The sequence below is a fragment of the Dromiciops gliroides genome, chromosome 4 (assembly GCF_019393635.1).
Source record: "Dromiciops gliroides isolate mDroGli1 chromosome 4, mDroGli1.pri, whole genome shotgun sequence".
Lineage (NCBI taxonomy): Eukaryota > Metazoa > Chordata > Mammalia > Microbiotheria > Microbiotheriidae > Dromiciops > Dromiciops gliroides.
The window spans coordinates 141,732,016-141,753,409 of record NC_057864.1 but is presented as its reverse complement, the minus strand read 5'-3'; the positions used below and the strand labels follow the sequence as shown (position 1 = coordinate 141,753,409).

At 36.4% G+C, this 21,394-nt stretch overlaps 1 protein-coding gene across 1 annotated transcript in view; it reads left to right on the top strand.

Moving 5' to 3' along the window:
• Positions 1 to 21,394, top strand: part of RYR2 (ryanodine receptor 2) — a 758,695-nt gene that overhangs the window by 481,610 nt on the left and 255,691 nt on the right. The window contains 7 exon segments of the mRNA XM_044000528.1: positions 2,025 to 2,251; positions 3,971 to 4,307; positions 4,309 to 4,335; positions 4,337 to 4,777; positions 11,467 to 11,667; positions 12,499 to 12,604; positions 16,680 to 16,823. Coding sequence (XP_043856463.1) covers positions 2,025 to 2,251; positions 3,971 to 4,307; positions 4,309 to 4,335; positions 4,337 to 4,777; positions 11,467 to 11,667; positions 12,499 to 12,604; positions 16,680 to 16,823 — 1,483 coding nt within the window.

Genomic DNA, 21,394 nt, shown 5'->3' with positions numbered 1-21,394 from the left:
CCAAAGGTGGTGGGGGTCACAGATTATATGCCATTTGAAGAGGTGTTCCTGAGGGATGCCAAATCCCTTCTGATTGGTCAATTTAATTTGGAGGTAGGCTATATTAAAATGAATGGCTAGGGGGCGGCTAGGTGGCGCAGTGGATAAAGCCCTGGCCCTGGATTCAGGAGTACCTGAGTTCAAATCCAGACTCAGACACTTGACATTTACTAGCTGTGTGACCCTAGGCAAGTCACTTAACCCCCATTGCCCTGCAAAAAATTAAAAAAAAAAAATTGGCTAATAGCAGACCCCTCCAACCTAGAGCTAATTATTAATCTTCATCCCAGACCAAATTTTTATCGCCATAACAAGAATTTAGAAGGGTCCTTCTTATCTTATCAAGATTCCTAAAAGTTTATAGTCATGACCATTGCCAAGGAGAGCATCTTAACTTATTGGTTTATAGCCCTGACCAGGACCATGGAGAATTGACTTTCTTTTATCGAGAAGGATTTTGGAATGGGGAGAAGTCAGGATTATATCTCCAAGATATTAATTATAAAAATAATTTCTCTCTATCTACCTCCAAAGAAAGAACTGATATTGATGGAACATGGACTGAAGCATGCTATTTTTCACTTTCTTTCATTTTTTCTTTTATTCAAGTTTTCTCTACAAAATGACTAATATGGTAATGGTTTACATAATTGTACATATATAACCCATATCTGTTTGATTGCTTATCACCTCAGAGAGGAGGGAGGGCAGGGAGGGAATGAAGATAAAAATTAGAACTCAAAACTATAAATATGTTTATTACTTTAAAAAATCATTTCTCACAATTACTAATTACTGATAGGACATTTCAAACTAGAGTTTTTGAGTCATCTGTAACAAATTCAGAATATTGAAAACTGAGTTCATTATTTTTATCCCAAAGCTACCCCTCTCCCAAAGTGCTACCATTCTTCCAGTCTCTCAGGTTCTTAAGTAAGGCATCATCCCTTTCCAATAATCTTTCTGCTTCTACTTCTAAAACATCTTTTATTTCCTACCCTTTTTCTCTACTCACTTTACTTCAGACTTTCTTCACATCTTGCCTAGATTATTACAACAGTCTCCTAATTCCCTTTTCTACCTCATCTTCCCACTGGAATCTCTTCTCCATTGTGCAGTGTAGTTGAAAGCATGATGATGCCTGGCTTAGTAGGTTCTTGGTAAATGCTTGGTGATTGTTTTAACTCCTATCTGAACATCAGTCTCCTTGCTGGAAGACTTTCGAATTATAGGAAACATATTGCCTATTCAGGCAATCCCATTGTAATTTTGAATTTAGGAAGTTGTGGGTTTTTTGTTATGTTTTTTTTGTTTTTTATTAAATCAACCCCTAATATCTTTCTCTATAAGTTCTACCCTTTGTTTCTATTTCTTCCCTCTGAGATCCAGCCAAACAAAAATCCCATCAAAATGGAGGTTCATTGTCGATATTCAATTAAAGTAATATGTTATAAAAATAAAGATAAAAATGTATAGCTTCTGCCCTTGAAGAGTCTGATCAGATTTGATCCCCAGTCTGTCACAAGCAGGCAGCTAGGTGGCGCAGTGGATAGAGCACAAGGGCCGTTGAATCAGGAAGACTCATTGGTTTCAAAATCGGCCTCACACAGTAGCTGTGTGACCCTGAGGAAGTCACTTAAACCCTGTTTGCCTCAGTTTCCTCAACTGTACAATGAATGGTGAAAGAAAATGGCAAACACCCTACAGTATGTTTGCCAAAAAAAAAAAAGGGGGGCGCAGCATCAGACCACGACTGAAAAATGACTAAATGACAACAAATTTGTCACAAGCTGTGGAGCTCTAGTCAGAGATTTAACCAGAGTTCACTGACCCATTTTCAAAAGAAGGATAATAACACATGTACTACCACCTCACAGTGTTGTTGTAAAGGTTCTCTTGTAGAATACTTAACGTTACATAAATGCCAACTACTGTTAGATTGCAGAATTATTGTAAATAGTCTTTCCCTTGCTTTGCTCTCTCAGAATGTAATGCCTCTGTCAGCTGGATTATTCAAGAGTGAACATAAAAACCCTATCCCACAGTGCCCTCCACGTCTCCATGTACAGTTTCTCACACATGTTCTTTGGAGCAGGATGCCAAACCAATTTCTGAAAGTGGATGTTTCCCGAATCAGTGAACGCCAAGGCTGGCTGGTGCAGTGTGTGGATCCTTTGCAGTTCATGTCCCTTCATATCCCAGAGGAGAACAGGTTGTTTTTGTTTGGATTCTTTTTTAAAGCCTCAGACTTATAAGAGGAAACTTTTGGGGAAAATGGGTTGTTATAAAAAGCAAAACAAAATAAAACCAATGCCCTTATTTCTCTTTCACTGGTAAGAGACTCTTTACATTTGAATTCAATTTTTCTTAATCAGTTGCTAGTGAAATAATTCAATTTATTTAAATTCAGTGTAACATACATTTATTAAGTGTTTGTAGCATGTAGAGCACTATGCTAGACCTAGAAATAATTGCTGTCATTTTATCTATAATATTTCTGACACCATTTACAAAATATGTAAGTACCCCCTTGCGATAGAATAGATACACTCTGGGTAAAGACATAGGATTGAAAAGAAAAGATATGAAGTAGTACATGTGTCTTTTTCTTTGCTTGAGCAACTGTGGGAGACAATCTAATTTTAAATAATTTTAGAACTTAGGGTCCCGTATCAAGGTTTTACAGTATAAAAGTTTTTTTAAAGTATTATTACCACTCGAGTCCACACTTGTATTAAGTAATTATCTTTGGATTTATATACACTCTTGTTGGAGGCAGGTACATTAATGATGCTCCTTTTTTTGAATAGTAACACTTCCCTTCAGCTTTGAAATTCTCATGATTTTGCTTCTTTCAGTTTGGGATAAGTATTAATGTCTATGTATGTGTATTTTAATATAGTCAAATACCAATAATAAGACAAAAGAAGAAATCACAAGCATTATCTTCCCATCTCTGGTAAACATGGTCTGTGTGACCCTGGGCAAGTCAATAAACCTCCCAGTGCTCTAGGCACCTCTGAGTTCACAAATAACAGAGAAAATGTTGAACCCCATTGGGAGAGGTGATTTCCTCACTTGCAGTTTCCCTTTTACCAGTAAAATTATAAGTGTTTTCCCCCAACCCTATGTTTCTACCTCTTATATATTTGTTTATAATTCAGTTCATAAAACCAAAACTTTAATAATGATCATTTTTTATAATGAATTAAGTTGCTTCTTATATGTAGAAATATGATAAAGCCCCCAAGGTTTAGAAACTCAGAGCCTATCAGCCTATTTTTTGGGTTTTCCAAAAGCAACCTTTTAGATGAGTTCTACATGAAGAGCAAAGATTCCACTTTAAAACAATTTGGATACGGTGTAATAGAATGCTGTAATAAAGAAGATACAGATTTGTTTCCATTGATCTGGCTACCAAAAGGGTTTAGACAATGACTAAATTTGTGCTTTTAACTATCTTCAGACGCATTTAAAAAATTCAATTGACAAAAATTTTGTAAAGTACTTATTGTGTGAAGAATACTAATCTCTTGGAAAAATAGGAGGATTGGCTAAGATGTAGCCTCTACCCTCATGGAGGGTGAAGTCTAACAGGGAAATAGGTATGATATATGCACAAATAACTACTAAAATGTCAGTGATAGCATATCTCCAATTAGTGAGATCACATTAATTAAATGGTACTGGGCTATTTCCTTTTGTAAAAAAAAATAATGCTTCTTTTATAATATGGATAAATATTCTATAACATTTCTTTTTAGAAGTTAGATTTCCATTGTTATTTTAAATACTGGCCTCAGCTATTGATATTGATACTATATTAATATCATACAAATAACTATATATACTATTCTCAAATTTTTTCTCTACTGCAGAATTTTTAATATTTTTCTTTAAGCTTGTTGTTAATACTCATAACCTTTTGCAGGTCTGTAGATATATTGGAATTGACAGAACAAGAGGAATTGTTGAAGTTTCACTATCATACCCTCCGATTATACTCAGCTGTCTGTGCTCTTGGAAACAACAGAGTGGCCCATGCCTTATGTAGCCACGTGGATGAACCCCAGCTTCTCTATGCCATTGAGAACAAGTACATGCCAGGCCTGTTGCGCACAGGCTATTATGACCTGCTTATTGATATTCATCTTAGCTCCTATGCCACAGCTAGACTGATGATGAACAATGAATTCATTGTCCCCATGACAGATGAGACAAAGAGTATTACACTTTTTCCTGATGAAAACAAAAAGCATGGCCTCCCAGGGGATAGGCCTCAGCAATTCCTTGAGGCCCAAGGATGCAGTTTTCATCTCCCAGTTTTGTAAGCATTAGTAATGAGTACTACCAATTTAGTCCCGAGTTCCCACTGGACATCTTAAAATCCAAGACCATACAGATGCTGACAGAAGCTGTTAAGGAGGGCAGCCTCCATGCTCGGGACCCAGTAGGGGGGACCACTGAATTCCTCTTTGTACCTCTCATTAAACTTTTCTACACCCTACTAATCATGGGCATATTTAATAATGAGGACTTGAAACACATTTTGCAGTTGATTGAACCTAGTGTGTTTAAAGAAGCTGCCAGTCGTGAGGAAGAGAATGAAGTGCTGGAAAAGGAACTTAACATTGAAGACCCAGTGCTGGAAGGAGGAAGTGAAGAAGAGACCAAAGGAGAAAAGATGCCCAAGGAAGGATTGCTTCAAATGAAACTTCCTGAGCCTGTTAAATTACAGGTAATTTTATGAAATTTAGGAAACTCTCATTGTGATTCTCCCCACACGATTTAGATTTTTTATTCTAATGGATTGTCAAATTGTGATATATATTTGAAATCTTGCACACACACACACACACACACACACACACTCTCTCTCTCTCTCTCTCTCTCTCTCTCTCTTTCTCTCTCTCTCTTTCTCTCTCCCAGATACATATGTAGTGGGGTTTGGGGGGGGCAGGGGAGAGACAGAACAGAGACAGAGTGAGTGAGTGAGTGAGTGAGTGAGTGAGTGAGTGAGTGAGTGAGTGAATCTGGTAATTATAGTTCTTTACAAAATGCACCAACTTCCTATTATTTCCTAGGATGTTCCATTATAATTTGTTAAAAACAGTTAGTCTGGGGCAGCTGGGTGGCACAGTGGATAAAGCACCAGATTCAGGGGGACCTGAGTTCAAATCCGGCTTCAGACACTTGACACTTAGTAGCTGTGTGACCCTGGGCAAGTCACTTAACCCTCATTGTCCACAATAACTAAATAACTAACTAACTAACTAACTGAATGAATGAATGAATGAATGAAATTTAATTAATTAATAAATGAGTGAATAAATAAATAAATAGAAAATCAGTCAACATTTAAAAAATTTTATATTTAAAATTTTATTTCCCCAATTACATGTAAAATAAAACTTTGACATCCATTTTAAAAAATCCTTGTGTTCCAAATTCTCTTCCTCCCCCCACAAGAACTCAAGCAATTCAATATAAGATATACATGAGCAGTTATGCAAAACATTTCTACATCAGCCAGGCTATAAAAGAAAACAGACAAAAACAAAACTTCAGATAAAGGAACTAACAAAAAAAACTATGCTTCAATCTGTATTCAGACACCATCAGTTCTCTCTCTGTAGATGGATTGCATTTTTCATAAGACCTTCAGAATTGCCTTGCATCATTGCATTACTAAAAATAACCAAGTCATTCACAGTAGATCATCTCACAATATTGCTGTTATTTTGTATACAATACATTTCACTTTGCATCAGCTCATGTAAGTCCTTTCAGATATTTCTGATAGTATTCTGCTCATCATTTTTTATAGTAAATTACATTTATATAGTACTTCAAAGAGAGATTTTCTTACAATAAACCTATGAGGTTGATTTTTACAACAACAGTAATAGATAACATTTATATAGTACTTTATACCTGATGAAGAATTTTCTTCACAATAGCCCAGCAAAGTAAGTGCCATGCATTTTGTCATCATTATCAGTCAATCATCATCCATCAGTCCTCCTCATCATCAATCGAATCCTGGGCTTTAACTGTCTTCAGATGTATTTAAAAAATTCAGTTCAACAAAAATTTTGTAAAGTACCTACTGTGTGAAGAATCATCAGGAATCAGTCCTCATCAATCAGTCCTCATCTTCCTCCAATCATCATCAATCCATCAGTCATCACCATCATCAATCCATCAGTCATCACCATCATCAATCCATCAGTCATCACCATCATCAATCCATCAGTCATCACCATCATCAATCCATCATCTTACATTACTCTTGCCTCTGCTTCAAAATTTTTTTCAGTTACTATTGTTAACTGTTTCCCTCCATCCTATTCCCTCCCCATGATATTTACTCCATTTTTTTAGATTCTTTTACCCTATCCCTCCTCAAAAGTGTTTTGCTTCTGACTGCCCCCTCCCCCAATCTGCCCTCCCTTCTTTCACCCCTCCCTCCTTATACCATTCTCCTCCTATTTGCCTGCAGGGTTAGATAGATTACTCTCCCCAATTGAGTTTGTACGTTATTCCCTCCTTGAGCCAACTCTGATGAGATTAAGGTCTTTGAGCCAATTCTGTTGAGTGTAAGGCTCATTCACTGCCCAACTCCTCCCCCATTCCACCCCCAACTCCATAAGGCCTTTCCTGCTTCTTTCATTGAGATTCACTAGATTCTACCTCTCCCCTTTCCCCACCCCTAGTGCACTTCTCCCCTCCTCAATTTTCCCCCCTAAATATGTCATCATGGGGTAGCTAGGTGACATAGTGGACAAAGCCCAAATCCAGCCTCAGACACAAGACACTCACCAACTCAGTAACCCCAGGCCTGCCACCCAACCCTGACTGCCCCACAAAAACAAAAAAAAATTATAAACAACAAATAAATGCTTTACAGATATCATCCCTTCATAGTCAATTCCCACCTATGCCCTCTGTCTAAATTTATTCCTATCATTTGCCCTAATGCTGAGAAAGTTCTTATGAGTTAGATGTATCATCTTTCCATGTAAGAATGTAAACATTTTAATCTTTTAATATCCCTCATGATTTCTTTCTCCTGTTTACCTTTTTATGCTTCTCTAGGGTTTTGTATTTGAAAGTCAAATTTTCTATTCAGTTCAGGTCTTTTCATCACAAATGCCTGAAAGTTCTCTTTTTCATTGAAGTCCCTTTTTTTCCCCTTGAAAGATTATATGCAGTTTTGCTGGGTGGGTGATTCTTGGTTTTAATTCCAATTCTTTTGCCCTCTGGAATATCATATTCTGTGCCCTCTGATCCTTTAATGTAGAAGTTGCTAAATCTTGTTTTATCCTGACTGTGGCTCCATAATATTTCACTTGTTTCTTTCTGGCTGCTTGCAATATTTTCTCCTTGATTTGGGAGCTCTGGAATTTGGCTATAATATTCCTGGAAGTTTTCCTTTTGGGATCTCTTTCAGGAGGTGATTGGTGGATTCTTTCAATTTCTATTTTACCTTCTGCTTCTAGAATAGCAGGGCAATTTCCCCTGACAATCTCTTGAAAGATGATGTCTAAGTTCTTATTTTGATCATGGTTTTCAGGTAGTCCAATAATTTTCAAATTATCTCTCCTGGATCTATTTTCCAGGTCCACAGTTTTTCCAAGAAGATATTCCACATTGCCCTCTATTTTTTATTCATTTGGATTTGCTTTATTGTGTCTTTGTTTCTCATAAAGTTACTAGCTTTCATTTGTTCAATACTAATTCTTGGGCAGTTATTTTCTTCAGAGAGCTTTTCCATTTGGCTTTTCAAACTATTGACTTTTTTCCATGACTTTCCTGTATCACTCTAATTTTTTCCTCTGCTTCTCATAATTTATCTTCAAAGTCCTTTTTGAGTGCTTCTATGGCTTGAAACCAACTCATATTTTTCCTGGAAGCTATCTTCTTCTGAGGGTGTACCTCAGTCCTCCTTGTCACCAAGGAAACTTTCTCTGGTCCACACCTTTTTCTTCCTGCTCATCTTGCCAGCATATTTCTTGACTTTTGACTCCTTCTTAAAGTGGGACACTGCTTCCTAGATGCACTGTCCTGAGCTTCAAGGGGTCCAGGGTGGTACTATTCCTTCTTAAAGTGGGGCACTGCCTCCAGGATGTGCTATTACAACCTTCAGGGTGTCCCAGGTGGTAAGATTTAAGGAGAGACATGTTCTCAGCTCACCTGGCCTGTGTTCTGGTCTATAAGTAACCACAGGCTGTTTGTTCTTTAACCCAGAAACAAATCTGGTTCACATTGATTGCAAGTGTGGGTGTGCCTGCTCCTCTCCTCCACCTGAGACCACCACCCAAGACTTTGTCCTCTATATGAACCTGGGCAAAACTGCAGAGTTCCACCTCAGTCCCAGAAGAGACCCCTATAATCTCCCCCTGGCCAATGCTCGACCGTCTCACCAGACTGTGAGCTGAGTTAGCCACAGCTGCAGCTGATTCAGAGGCTCTTTGAGTCTCTTTCTCTGGTTTGACCTGGGGCTGGATCTGTGTCAGCATTGCAGTGGGGTTGGGCTCCACTCCCACCCTGGTACAACAGACCCCTCCTGCCAAACTTCTTTTTTTGTTTGTTTTTGTTTTTGTTTTTGTTTTTTGTGGGACAATGAGGGTTAAGTGACTTGCCTAGGGTCACACAGCTAGTAAGTGTCAAGTGTCTGAGGCCAGATTTGAACTCAGGTCCTCCTGAATCCAGGGCCAGTGCTTTATCCACTACACCACCTAGCTGCCCCTACCGAACTTCTTTTTTTTTTTTTTATATTTTTTTTTAATTTTTTTTAATGAGGCATGTTAGGGTTAAGTGACTTGCCCAGGGTCACACAGCTAGTAAGTGTTAAGTTTCTGAGGCCAGATTTGAACTCAGGTACTCCTGAATCCAGGGCCGGTGCTTTATCCAATGCGCCACCTAGCTGCCCTCCTACCGAACTTCTAAGCCATCTTTGGCTCAGACCATCCTTTCATGGGTTCTGCTGCTCCAGGAATTGTCTTATAGCATTATTTGGAGTTTTTTGTAGTGATTGTGTCCAGAGCTCTGAAGCACTTACTGCCTTTCCTCCACCATCTTGGCTCTGCCTCTTACATTTACTAAGTACCACTTCTGTGTCAGGCATTGTGGAAGCAAAGACAAAAGTAAAATGGACTCTGCCTTCAAGGAGCTTACTATGTAGGCAGTGAAAGATGCATATACATATAGAGGTATAAAAATATATGTACAAAGTAAATACAAAATACTTTTGGAAAAAGGCAATAGTAATTGGGGAATTAGGAATCAGGTGATATCTGAGTTGAACCTTGAAGGAAATTAGGGAACTCTAATAGGTGTAGGTGAGGAGACAGTAAATCCTAAATATGGAGGGGCAGCTAGTGCAAAAGCCCAGGTTTAGGCCTTTGCATTCGTTGCTCCACCATGCCAAGATGGGAAGTGGAGTGTAGGGTATGAGACCCAGTAAGAAGACCTGCTTGGCTGAACTATAGTATACATGAAGGCAGGTATGCCTGGGTTGTTTTACATATATGTATGTATGTATATAGTGTATATATACATATTCAAATGTGTGTATGTATATGTATAGTATACATGTATACATATTCATATATATATATGAAGACAATGTGTTTCAGGGCTGGGAAGATGGATTGGATTTGGGCCAGGTTGTAAATGGATTTAAATGGCAAAAAGATTATATGTTTGATCCTAGAAGTTAAGTTCATATGTTGATCACCCACATGGAAGGTAGTATCACACTTGAAATAGGCAAGTAGTGATGTTAACCTTTAATTTCATCAATAAGGGCAGAGAGAGTAACTTTTATCTTCTCTGATCCTCTAAATAAAACTGTCAAGGTTTCTTATGTATTTTTTTGGAGGGGGAAAGGCATCAGGAAGATGACAAAAATATTTTATTTATCCTCTTGTGTTAGCAATTTCCTTTTAGCTTTGGAAAAAAAAAAACCTATTAATAGATATGTTAGTTAGAAATACATAAATATATGAGACATCTTCCTATTCTCAGAGATGTGTGACTTTTTTAAATGGCAAATTTGCTTTGCACAAATATGTGTAAAATCATTACATAAAAGTTGTATCCTGTTATATTACAGAGTTCATTATTTTGTTCTGAATCTGCTTTACTTTTTCAGAGAAAATATGATATTTTTGTTAATGAGCTTCTTTCATATATTGATATAATTGCTATTGAATGAAACTAAATAGTTTTCTATATTTGGACAGCACCAATCTGTGAATAGGCGTATCTCAACCCTAAATGGGTTGTAATTGTTAGGGCCAAATTCAGTATGGGGAGAGTTAATTGGGCAGCTTGCCATAATATTGGGGTTCAGAAAATAATGGGGGACCTCTAGGTCCAGAGTTTCCCCTTCTCCAATCTTCCTCTTTTTCAGTTATGTCTCCCAGACTAATAAGAAAGGAGATTAACAGCCTCTTTTCCACAAACAAATCAGGTTTTATTAATGGTAACAAAATGTACAACACAAGTAAAGTTAATAAAGCCAGGGACCATGAAAAAGGGGATAGAAATAGTTAGAACCTAAATCTCTAGGGTAAAAAGCCCCCAGGTACCTCGAATAAGCTCTGCTTCCTCAGCTACCCTCACTGAAAGCAACATAAACTCACTACCACCTGGGATTTGTAGTTCTAAGGAGAATCAGTTTTGTAGTCTCTCTGGGTTAGGTCCCATCATCAAAACACACCAGCCCTCCTCTCTCTCAATCTTCTTCACCGTTTCCCTGAGAGTCTCCCTGAGAGTCCTCTCTCCCCCTTCCTGCCTCTCTCACAGGAAGGGTGGTTCTATAGCCAGGCTGAGTCTCCAGTTGGTTCAACATACCCCCTGGGCTGTGCCCATTATAATTTGGCCAGGTCCTTGTGGGCGTGGGGAAACTCCTATGTGGGGATTAGGTACTTAAGTTTGATACTTTGACTCAATAAATGTTCTTTGTGTTGTTTGTTCTATAATCTCTTGAAGTACACACCCATCTTCTCTTAGGCTTTTAAAGCTTGCATCTTTTCAGTCTGACCATAATGAAACAAAGATGGGCTTATAAAAACTCCAAATCACAATTAATTCCTTATATAATATATGGGTAGATAGTGTTTTTATATATATATATATATATATATATATATATATATATATATGTATGTATGTATGTGTATATGTATGTATGTATATATGTATGTATGTATTTGTATGTCTGTGTATATGTATATGTAGACATACACACACATATATAGACACATATAAATGCACAGATACATATGTGTGTGTGTATATATATATATATATATAAAATTATACACATACATACACACTTCAGCTACACATATACTCTATGGAACAGTTTTAATCTTTATGAGGAAAGAAATTAAATGTGGTGATTTTGTTTTTCAGATGTGTCTTCTACTTCAATACCTCTGTGACTGCCAGGTACGGCACAGGATAGAAGCCATTGTTGCCTTCTCAGATGATTTTGTAGCTAAGCTTCAAGATAATCAACGTTTTCGATATAATGAAGTTATGCAGGCCTTAAACATGTCTGCAGCATTAACAGCTAGAAAAACAAAGGAATTTCGATCTCCACCTCAAGAACAGGTACAGTCCACCTAGCTGAAATGAAAATTCCTCTTTTTTATATTTGGTATAATTCATTCAGATCTATGTCATAAGGAATTAAACTGTGTGTTTCATAATGTGCCTTGTGCTCTGATGGAATCATTTCTTCACATTATTTTTTTCTTTGGGGCAACATTCTAGTGTCCACGTGGTGCTTGCCTTTTCAAGGCTTTACTTGTTATGCGCACAGATAACTTTAAAGTCTGTATTTAATCTTCTGGCGAAATTTTGTATACAGTTATGCAATAGGAGTCAATATTCATTCTGTTTATATTGTCATGGAAACCAAGAGGAGGCACAATAAAACGTTACATTTTTGGCTGTGTTGTTGATGTTGAATTGTTTCAGTTGTGTTCAACAGTTTGTGATGCTATTTGGCGTTTTCTTGTGAAAGATACTAGAGTAATTTGCCATTTCCTTCTCTAGCTCATTTTACAAATGAGGGCCTGAGGTAAGTAGGGTTAAGTTATTTGTTTAGGGTCACACATCTAATAAGTGTCTGGGCTGGTTGAAATCAGGAAGATGACTACTCCTGTTTCCCAGCCCAGTGCTCTATCCACTGTGCTGCCTAGCTGCCCCTTGGTTATATTACTGAGCCTGTGTGATCTTTTTCACTGGTTGGTATTCCTTTGATAATAACCAAATGGGTAAGAATTCAGTTATGTATACAACAGATTTTTAAAACTTTTAATTCTTTTTCAGATCAAAAGATTTTTCCTTTAAAGTTTTTCCCCTCATATCTATTCTAAAATACCTCAAGAGATTCTTCTCTCTTTTCACATTTTTTTCTTTTATCTTACTTTCTATCAGATCAATATGCTCCTGAATTTTAAAGATGAGAAAAATGAATGTCCATGTCCAGAAGACATTAGGGACCACCTCTTAGATTTCCATGAAGATTTGATGACACATTGTGGTAATACTATTTTCTTTCTTTGTTCCCTAGTACCTCGTACAGAGTTGGCACTTAATTGCTTGTTGAATGAATGCTGTTAAAAGTGGGATATGGTTTCTAATATGGTTTGAGAGAGAGATGCACTATGTATTTTTTTACAGTTACTTCAAATTCTTCACTTCTATTAGGGAAAAAAGATAAAAACTGGTAGATTAATTGCCATAAATTCCTTTTTCTTAAGTAGTAGACATGTATAAGTGTAAAGATTTTTATTTTATTTGAATGATACTAATTCAGATTTAGATGAAAACATTCTGTTGTATAAGTTGATTTAAAATATGAAATCATTTTCAGGTTCACTAAACATCTTCCACAAGATTGGAAAGCAGGTTCAAGCAATCCAAGATATATATTATTCTGGTGATATTAAAATCTCAAAATAACTATCTAGACAAGAAATATGGTAGAGTATGGGAAGAGTATCATTTTGTAAATAAAGCATTGATTCACTCAGTCATAGATTCTTCTTTAAAGAGACCTTGTGGGTTATCTAGTCTAATCTGCCACTTAAGCTAACTCTGACCAGTGGTCACCCAGTTTTTTACTTCTCATTTCTTTCAGTGAGAAAGAGATGAATATTCCCAAGGTAGGGGCAGCTAGGTGGCGCAGTGGATAGAGCACTGGTTCTGGAGTCAGGAGGACCTGAGTTCAAATCCAGCCTCAGACACTTAAGATTTACTAGCTGTGTGACCCTAGGCAAGTCACTTAACCCCAATTGCCTCACCAAAAAATTGAAAAAAAAAATATTCCCAAGGCAAGTCAATACATTTAATTTTGAACATATATTTAACTATATGAGAATTGTTTCTGATACTGAGCCCAAATATGCTTCTCTCTGCCATTTTTTAATCCAGAGAAAGTCTAGTCCTATTTATAAATCAAAGTACTTTGTATATTTGAAAATAGATCTCGTGTCCTTTTTTTCCAGACTACATATCCTCTTTTCTTTCACATATTCATTATTCAGGTCTCTCCAAATATGCTGTGGTTTAATTATTGGTACTTTTTCAGGGTTTTAGTTCACTTTAAACAATTACTTTGGGAGTAATTGAGAAAAACCAACTGTTACTAGTGGGATCAGTTTACATAGAGCTGATTTCAAAATTTTTACATTTTCAATTTCTTTTACAATTCTAACGATATGTACAATTTATTGAGAAATTTGTGAATATTTACTTCCTTTTGAGGGGGGCGAGAATATTTACTTTCAATTACTATTTTTAATTGGGAACACTATAATAGCATAACTTGCAAGATATTTCACTCAAGTTTTTTTTTCTTTATACATAATCTAATCTTTCCAGGGGTCATTATTTCAATTTACCACGATTTTGTTTTAAAATTTTGAATTTTGTTTAAAAATAATACTGTAAATTTCCTAAACAGATTTTAGAAACTCAGTAAAATATAAAGTGACCATCAAGATTGTTAGAAGTAATCCCAGATTATAGATAGCTATCATTATAATTGTGTTTCATCCATATTTGGGATTTGTTACTGGAACTTGTTTTGTAAATATTTCTTTCATGATAAGAATATTGGATATTCACACTTTACTCTCTTATCGCTTTCCTCAGTATAACACAATTATCTCTCACGGGATTTGGTACAATATTTTTTGTCCAGACCTGTGATGTTATTAGGGGAATTCTTTATATGGAAACTCCATTGATATAGATTGGTAACTTATTAATAGTGGAAAAGTTGGGGGCAGCTAGGTAGCAAGGTAGATAAAGCACCGCCCTGGATTCAGCAGGACCTGAGTTCAAATCCAGCCTTAGACACTTGACACTTACTAGCTGTGTGACCCTGGGCAAGCCACTTAACCCTCATTGCCCTGCCCCCCCCCCCCAATAGTGGAAAATAAATAGATAGCCTTGATTTTATAGGTATAAGACAGACTTGCTGCCTACTGTTTGCTATACATTGTTGTATGTAGGTGCTCAGCAATGGATTCTAGACCATTAATTATCCTTTTTGTTATGTTCCCCTCCCCTGCTGCTGCTTGAGCTTCAGGGGTTCTACAGCTGCTGATGTAACCCTATGTGTAACACAGGAAGACTTTATTATTCCCATTTTTAAGGTTGCAGTAGGGGAGATCTGTTTCTGTGATATCAAGTTAAAACTTGGAATTAATTTTCCTCCTGAAAAGTTCCTATAAATTATGGTTAGATTTTATAGTGTTTTTAATAATATAGCTTAGCCCTATTATGAGCTATCCTAGAAACTGTTTATAACGTTTCTTCCACAGTATATATTCTAAATTTCAGAAAGCTTGTTTTGAAATTAATTTCTATAAAACAAATTCCTCAATATATTGAAAGTGGTCAGTATTTCACTCAGGTTTTGTCCATAAAGCCTTTAGAAATGAGGTACAAAATAGCTGACCACTATTCTTAGTTGCTGGAGGTGAAATGGAGGTCAGAAGTCAAGGAATATTGAGAGGACCCTTCTCTAAAACACCTGCCCCATGTATTCCAACAACAAAAGACTAATTTTATTTACCTTGTTCCTCTTTTAAAACTAAAATGTACCCCAGATTTAAGACTTATCATTCATGGATACTTTATTATGAATTACTTAAATTGAATAATCAAACTTCTTTCTTTTTTTTTTTTTTTAGTTTTCAGCATTTGTTTATATAAGATTTCCAATTTCAAATTTTCCTCCCTCCCTCCCCTCCCTCTACCCCTCCCCTAGACAGCAGGCAGTCCGATATGGGTTTTATATATATATACACATACACACACACACACACATATACATATATACACACATACATATACATAATAACATCAAACATATTTCTGCATCAGTCATGCTATAAGAGAAGAATCAGAGCAATAAGGAAAAACCTCAAAATAGAAAAACAACAGCACCAAAAACAAAAGAAATAGTATGGTTCAATCAGCATCCATATTCCACAGTTCTTTTTTTTTTTTTTTCTGTATTTGGAGAGCCTTTTCCATCATGAGTCCCCTGGAACTTTCTTGTACCATTGCATTGGTGAGAAGAATCCAGTCTATCACAGCTGATCGACACATAATGTTGATGATACTGTGTATAATGTTCTTCTGGTTCTGCTCATTGCACTTATCATCAGTTCATGCAAGTCCTTCCAGGTTTCTCTGAACTCCTCCTGCTCATTGTTTCTTACAGCACAATAGAATTTCATTACATTCATATACCACAACTTGTTCAGCCATTCCCCAACTGATGAGCAACCCCTCAATTTCCAATTCCTTGCCACCACAAAAAGAGCAGCTATAAATGTTTTTGAACATGTGGGTTCTTCTCCCTTTTCTGTGATCTCAAACTTCTTTCTTACCAACACCTAACTGAAATCAATTGAATTACTGAAAAGCAGAATGTTGATAGGTAGGAAGGAGTTAGGAAGGATGATTTTGTGGACTGGAGGAGAATAAGCATAATTAGGGCCTTGATGAGCCAGAAGGTTCTGAGCTCTTTGTAGGTAGGAGTTAATAACTGCCAGGATGTGGGGATAGGGTCCAAAGTCTGAGTTGGCAGAGAATCATTAAACATGTCACCAATAGCACTAGTTCATTTGGTTGAAGAACATCTTTGAATAATGTTAGGATTTCCTGCCTGTCTCATAATGCTTGCTATAACTTTGGCCTCATGGGTGTTTTGCATAGTAATAATAATAATAATAATTAATAATAATAATAACTGATCTTTATATAGCATTTTAAAGTTTCTTAAGTGCTTTATGTATGCTTCCTCTTTTCATAACCAGAAAACCATAATCACAAGGGAGTCATAGACCTTCAGGTGAATATTATACCCTAAAGTGGCAAAGACATACATGGTTTATAGTCTGATTTCACAGTGGGAAGGTACCATAGGTGAATATTCCCTACATTAAAGTTTTGATCATAATCCTGGCCATGAGTGATAATTGTGTTCCATGCTGGTGAAAATCACTTTCACCTAATATAGATATGAAGTTCTGCTACCAGTTTACATTTACAAAAAATATCTTACTTGTATTTCTCTTCTGGCTTTTATATTTTAGGAATTGAACTGGATGAAGATGGAGCTCTGGATGGAAATAGTGATTTAACAATTAGAGGACGACTTCTTTACTTGGTAGAAAAAGTGACATACCTAAAGAAGAAACAAACAGAGAAACCAGTTGAAAATGACTCCAAGAAGCCCTGTAAGCAGTATTCAGTGGCAGCACTTAAGAAAATAAATTACATAACTATTTTTTAAAAATGAAATTTCTTTCTCACAAAAACTAACCTTCAGAATTCAGTTAAATCCTAAAAGAGCTGACTTTGAAGCATCAGCCAAGGCTGACCTTAACCATAAGGTGATTGTAAAATAGCCTCCCCAAAAACAATCTAGATAGTTTTGTTTTCTCTTTTCCTTCTGCATAACTTCATCATATAACAATGTAGTAAAATAGATTTCAGACTTTTTAGACCTATTGTGAATTTTGTCGATGAATTGGGCTGTGGGAATAATGGGCAATAAAATACAGAGATTTTTCTTATAAATTTTAGCATTTTGAAGCAGCCTCACATACCATTATTGATTCAATCTAAAACAAATGATAAAGTTTGTAGTTGCAAATATACTTCTTTTAACATATACCTCACTTTAAAATAGAAGCTATAACCCTAGAAGGAAAGCAAAACAAAGAAAAATGAATCTCTTGCTTTACCTCTATTTTGGGTACTATCCAGTGACCCAAATTAATCAGATTTTATAGGAATTCTCTGACATTGACTTTAATATTTGAAAAGATTTCTATTTCTTGCTAAAACAATGAGGGTTGCTTACTTTTTTTAGTTTCTTAAGTGTTTTTAGTGCTACTTAGAGTATGCAGAGATGAGATATAGCAGTTTCCTACAACCACTTGTGCTCCACTGAGTCATTTGAGGTTCAGTTAACTTGTTGTAAAAGTTATGTTCCTTACCTATTTAAAGAATGTTAATGTATGACATTGAAGGAAAAAATACTTTGAAAAAGTTGTTTTCAGTAAGAATATTTTTCATTTACAGTTAAGATTTCCTGGCAGAGGGGAGTAATATTCATCTCTTCCTTGTGTAGAAAAAAAAGAATCATTAATGTAGACCTAAAATTATAGAACAGGTGAAGGATATATGTCAGTAGAAATTCTAGAGATACAAAAGGTATCCTTTTTTACTCATTTCTTTGATTCGAGAACTAAGATAAATGACAGGACAAAGCTACTGGGCACTTGCTATATTCTTACCTTTTGAGACAAAAAACAAATGGAAAAGAGCAGCCAGCAACAGGATTTTGCTTTTGCTGAAGCATATTTTTCCTTTAACAGCCATCAGTTAGAGAAATAAACCTCAGCACCAGCAAGAGAAGGATTCAAGCGTATGACAATTGAAACTCAGTAACATTAGGGGGTCTGCAGCTTCTAGCAGTAGTCATCAAATTCTCACTAACCATCTGGAAAACAGAAAAGCTTCAGATTTTATTGTTGCTTTTCAAGAACTCTATATTTAAGCTCAGAGAACCCCAGTTTTTATTAGAGGGTAAAAACTGAGGAAAAGTTGAAGAATAGCAAAATGGGCTAGGGACCTTCTTTACCTAGATATTTTCTTTCACGCCCTTGCTTTAGATAAGATTGCCTCTTGTTTCTTTATATGAATGATATAGTTCTATTTTTGTAAGAATTTTTTCCCCTAGGGAAATATATTATACAGGGTGTTCCAAAAGTCTTAGTTTAGTTTTAAACCGTTAGTGAGTTAACAAACATTTATGAAATCCCTGCTATATGGCTGGCATTGTTAAGTGATGGAAATAGAAAAATTAAAAAAAATTAAAATAAAAAGTCCTAAACAAAAAGAAATTATAATCGGATAGAGGGTGGAAGGAAAGTACCTGGCATGAGGTATGATAGTAAAGTCCCAGAAGAGTTTAACTGGGTGGGAAACGAAGGAGTGGTTGACTGAACAACCTTCTTAAATGGAGGTTCTGGGATACTTATTTGGATTCAGTTCCTACTCTGGAGAAACTTACAGCATCTTGGGAGTGGGAGGAGACAACATGTAAGAAACCATGTACAAAAAAGATCTATACAAAATAAATTGGAAATAATCAATAAGTGGAAGAAATGGCATTAAAAAGGATCAAGAAAGTCTTCTTGCAGAAAGTAGGACTATAGCTGAGTCCTGAAGGATGCCAAGGAAGGTAGGAGGCAGAAATGAGAATTAAGAACTTTCCAAGGCATGGGTGACAGTGAATGAAAATGCTCAATCAGGAGATGATGTACTGTTAGGTGAGAAGAGCAATAAGGAGGCCAGTGTTGCTGGGTTAGAGTACTTGGGGTAAAAGGGGTTGGGGAGTATAAGGTATAAGAAGGCTAGAAAAATATATGTAGAGGGGCAGGATATAAAGGGTTTTGAATGCCAACAAAAGATTTCATAGTTGATCCTATAGACAATAGGGAGCCACTGGAGTTTTTTAAGTGGAGAGAGAAGGGGGGTGGGGAGAAAGAGAGGGGGAGAGAAAATGGGAGTGTGTGTGTGTGAGACATGGTCGGGCTTGCACTTTAGGAAGAACACTTTAACAGCAGACTGGAGGGTGGATTTGAGGCAGGGAGACCAACTAGCAGCTGTTGCAATATCCCAGTTGTGAGGTGATGAAGGTCCTAGCATACTAGGACTGGTACAGTGTCAGTGGCAAGAAGGAGGCATATGAAAAAGGTGTTATGATAGGACTTGAAATTGATTGGATATGGAGGAGATGGTGGTGAGAGTGTGGAATCGAGAATGATATCTAGGTTAAGAGCCTAGATGGTGGTTTCCTTGATAGCAAATGGAAAGTTAGGATGAGGGAAGGGTTTGGAAGAAAAGTTAAATGAATTCAGTTTGGAATGTATTGATCTTAACATGTCTACAGGATATCTAAGTTAAGATGTTTAATAAGTAGTTGGAAATATAAGACTGAAGGATAGGAGATTGGTTAGGATGGACATATCTGAGAATCATCTGCATAGAAATGCTAACTAAATCTGTGGGAGATGATGAGGTCACCAAGTGAAATAGTAAAGTGAGAGAAAAGAAAAGAGTCCAAGACAGAGAAATGGGGACACTCACATTTAATGGGTGTGACTTGGAAGAAGATCTAACAAAGAAGACTGAGGAGAATCTGTTGTACAGGTAGGAAGAAAAGTAGGAGAGAGCAGTATCACTATAGCCTAGAGAGGAAAGCATCAAGAAGAAGATGGGTGATCTAAGGCTGCAGAGGAGGCAAGAAGTATGAGGGCCGAGAAAAGGCCATTAGATTTTTATATACACATATACATATTATATACACACACATCTCTCGATTTTATATACATGTATGTTTATACATACACACACGTGTATTATTGTTGTTGTTTAGCAGTCATGTCCAACTCTCCATGGCCCCATTTGGGGTATCTTAGCAAAGATACTGGAGTCATTTGCTATTTCCTTCTATAGCTCATTTTACAGATGAGGAAATTCAGGCAAATAGGGTTAAGTGATTTTCCCAGGGTCACACAATTAGCAGATATCTGAGGCTGGATTTGAACTCAGGTTCTCCTGACTCTAAGCCCAGCACTCTATCCACTGCACCACCTAGCTGCCCACACATATATACACATACATATGGAATATATGTATGTATAAACCTTTCATCTCATTATACATTATAAACAATTTATTTTATGTGTGCAGTTATACTGTGTTCTGTTTTCCACATGCTATTTCCTATTATTTTTCATATAATGTTATGCATCTGAGTATCAATTTAGAAGATCCAAATTGTTCAAAATTTAATGATTCCTACAAATGAATCAAAAAGCATTTATTAAGTGCTTATTGTGTTTATTATGTGCTAGTAAGCACTTTGAAAAGTGCTAAAAACATAAATATAAAAGTAAGACAATCTCTGCCCTCAAGAAGTTTACATTTTAACAAGGGGAGATAGCACATAGGGGAATAGTGGTTAAGGAAGGGAGTTTTGGTCTGGGGAGTCACAAGAAGCATAATCCTGATAGCTGATTTATAATATATTTTCTACATTCCTAAATACCTCTACTTCAGTGCTTAAACATTGTTATAAGTACCCAAGTACCACAACTCTTCATATTTTAGTAGACAATTCCTTTAGCTGCTGTGACACCACCTCCTTCAAAACAATGATTGCCTATTTGCCTGGGCCTGGGTTTTGAGACTCTTAGAATTTAGATAGACTGACAAACAACTGAAACACAGTCTGTTTCCAGGGCTGTGCTTGAAGACTCTATAGAACCTGCCAGGAGTTATGCTTCACTGGCATAGCTTTTAAGAAGCCAGGGACACCAGGTCAGAGTGAGGCACTGGAATAGGACTTAATAATAAATGTCTGTATGTAAGTATGAATAAAATTGCTAAATAATATCATTCCCAAAGAAACAAAACAATTTGATTCTTTGGTAATATAAATCTAATATTTGTAATATTCATTATGGAGTTAGTAGGACAAAGAGAAGTTGAACAAAGAAAGAAAAAACTTTGAGGCAATATGAAGCCTTTTTTTTTTTAGAGATAACACATACCTTCAAAGTAGAAAACATAGATGTAAACATTAAAATTTTGGAACCGTTTCAAATACATAAATTATCACTATGCCTCCCCTAAGATGGACTATGCATTTTCCCTTTGGAATGATCATCACTGTTATTAATAAGTATGTTTTAAATATAGAACATATGTAATATGAGGTTCCATTTTGTAC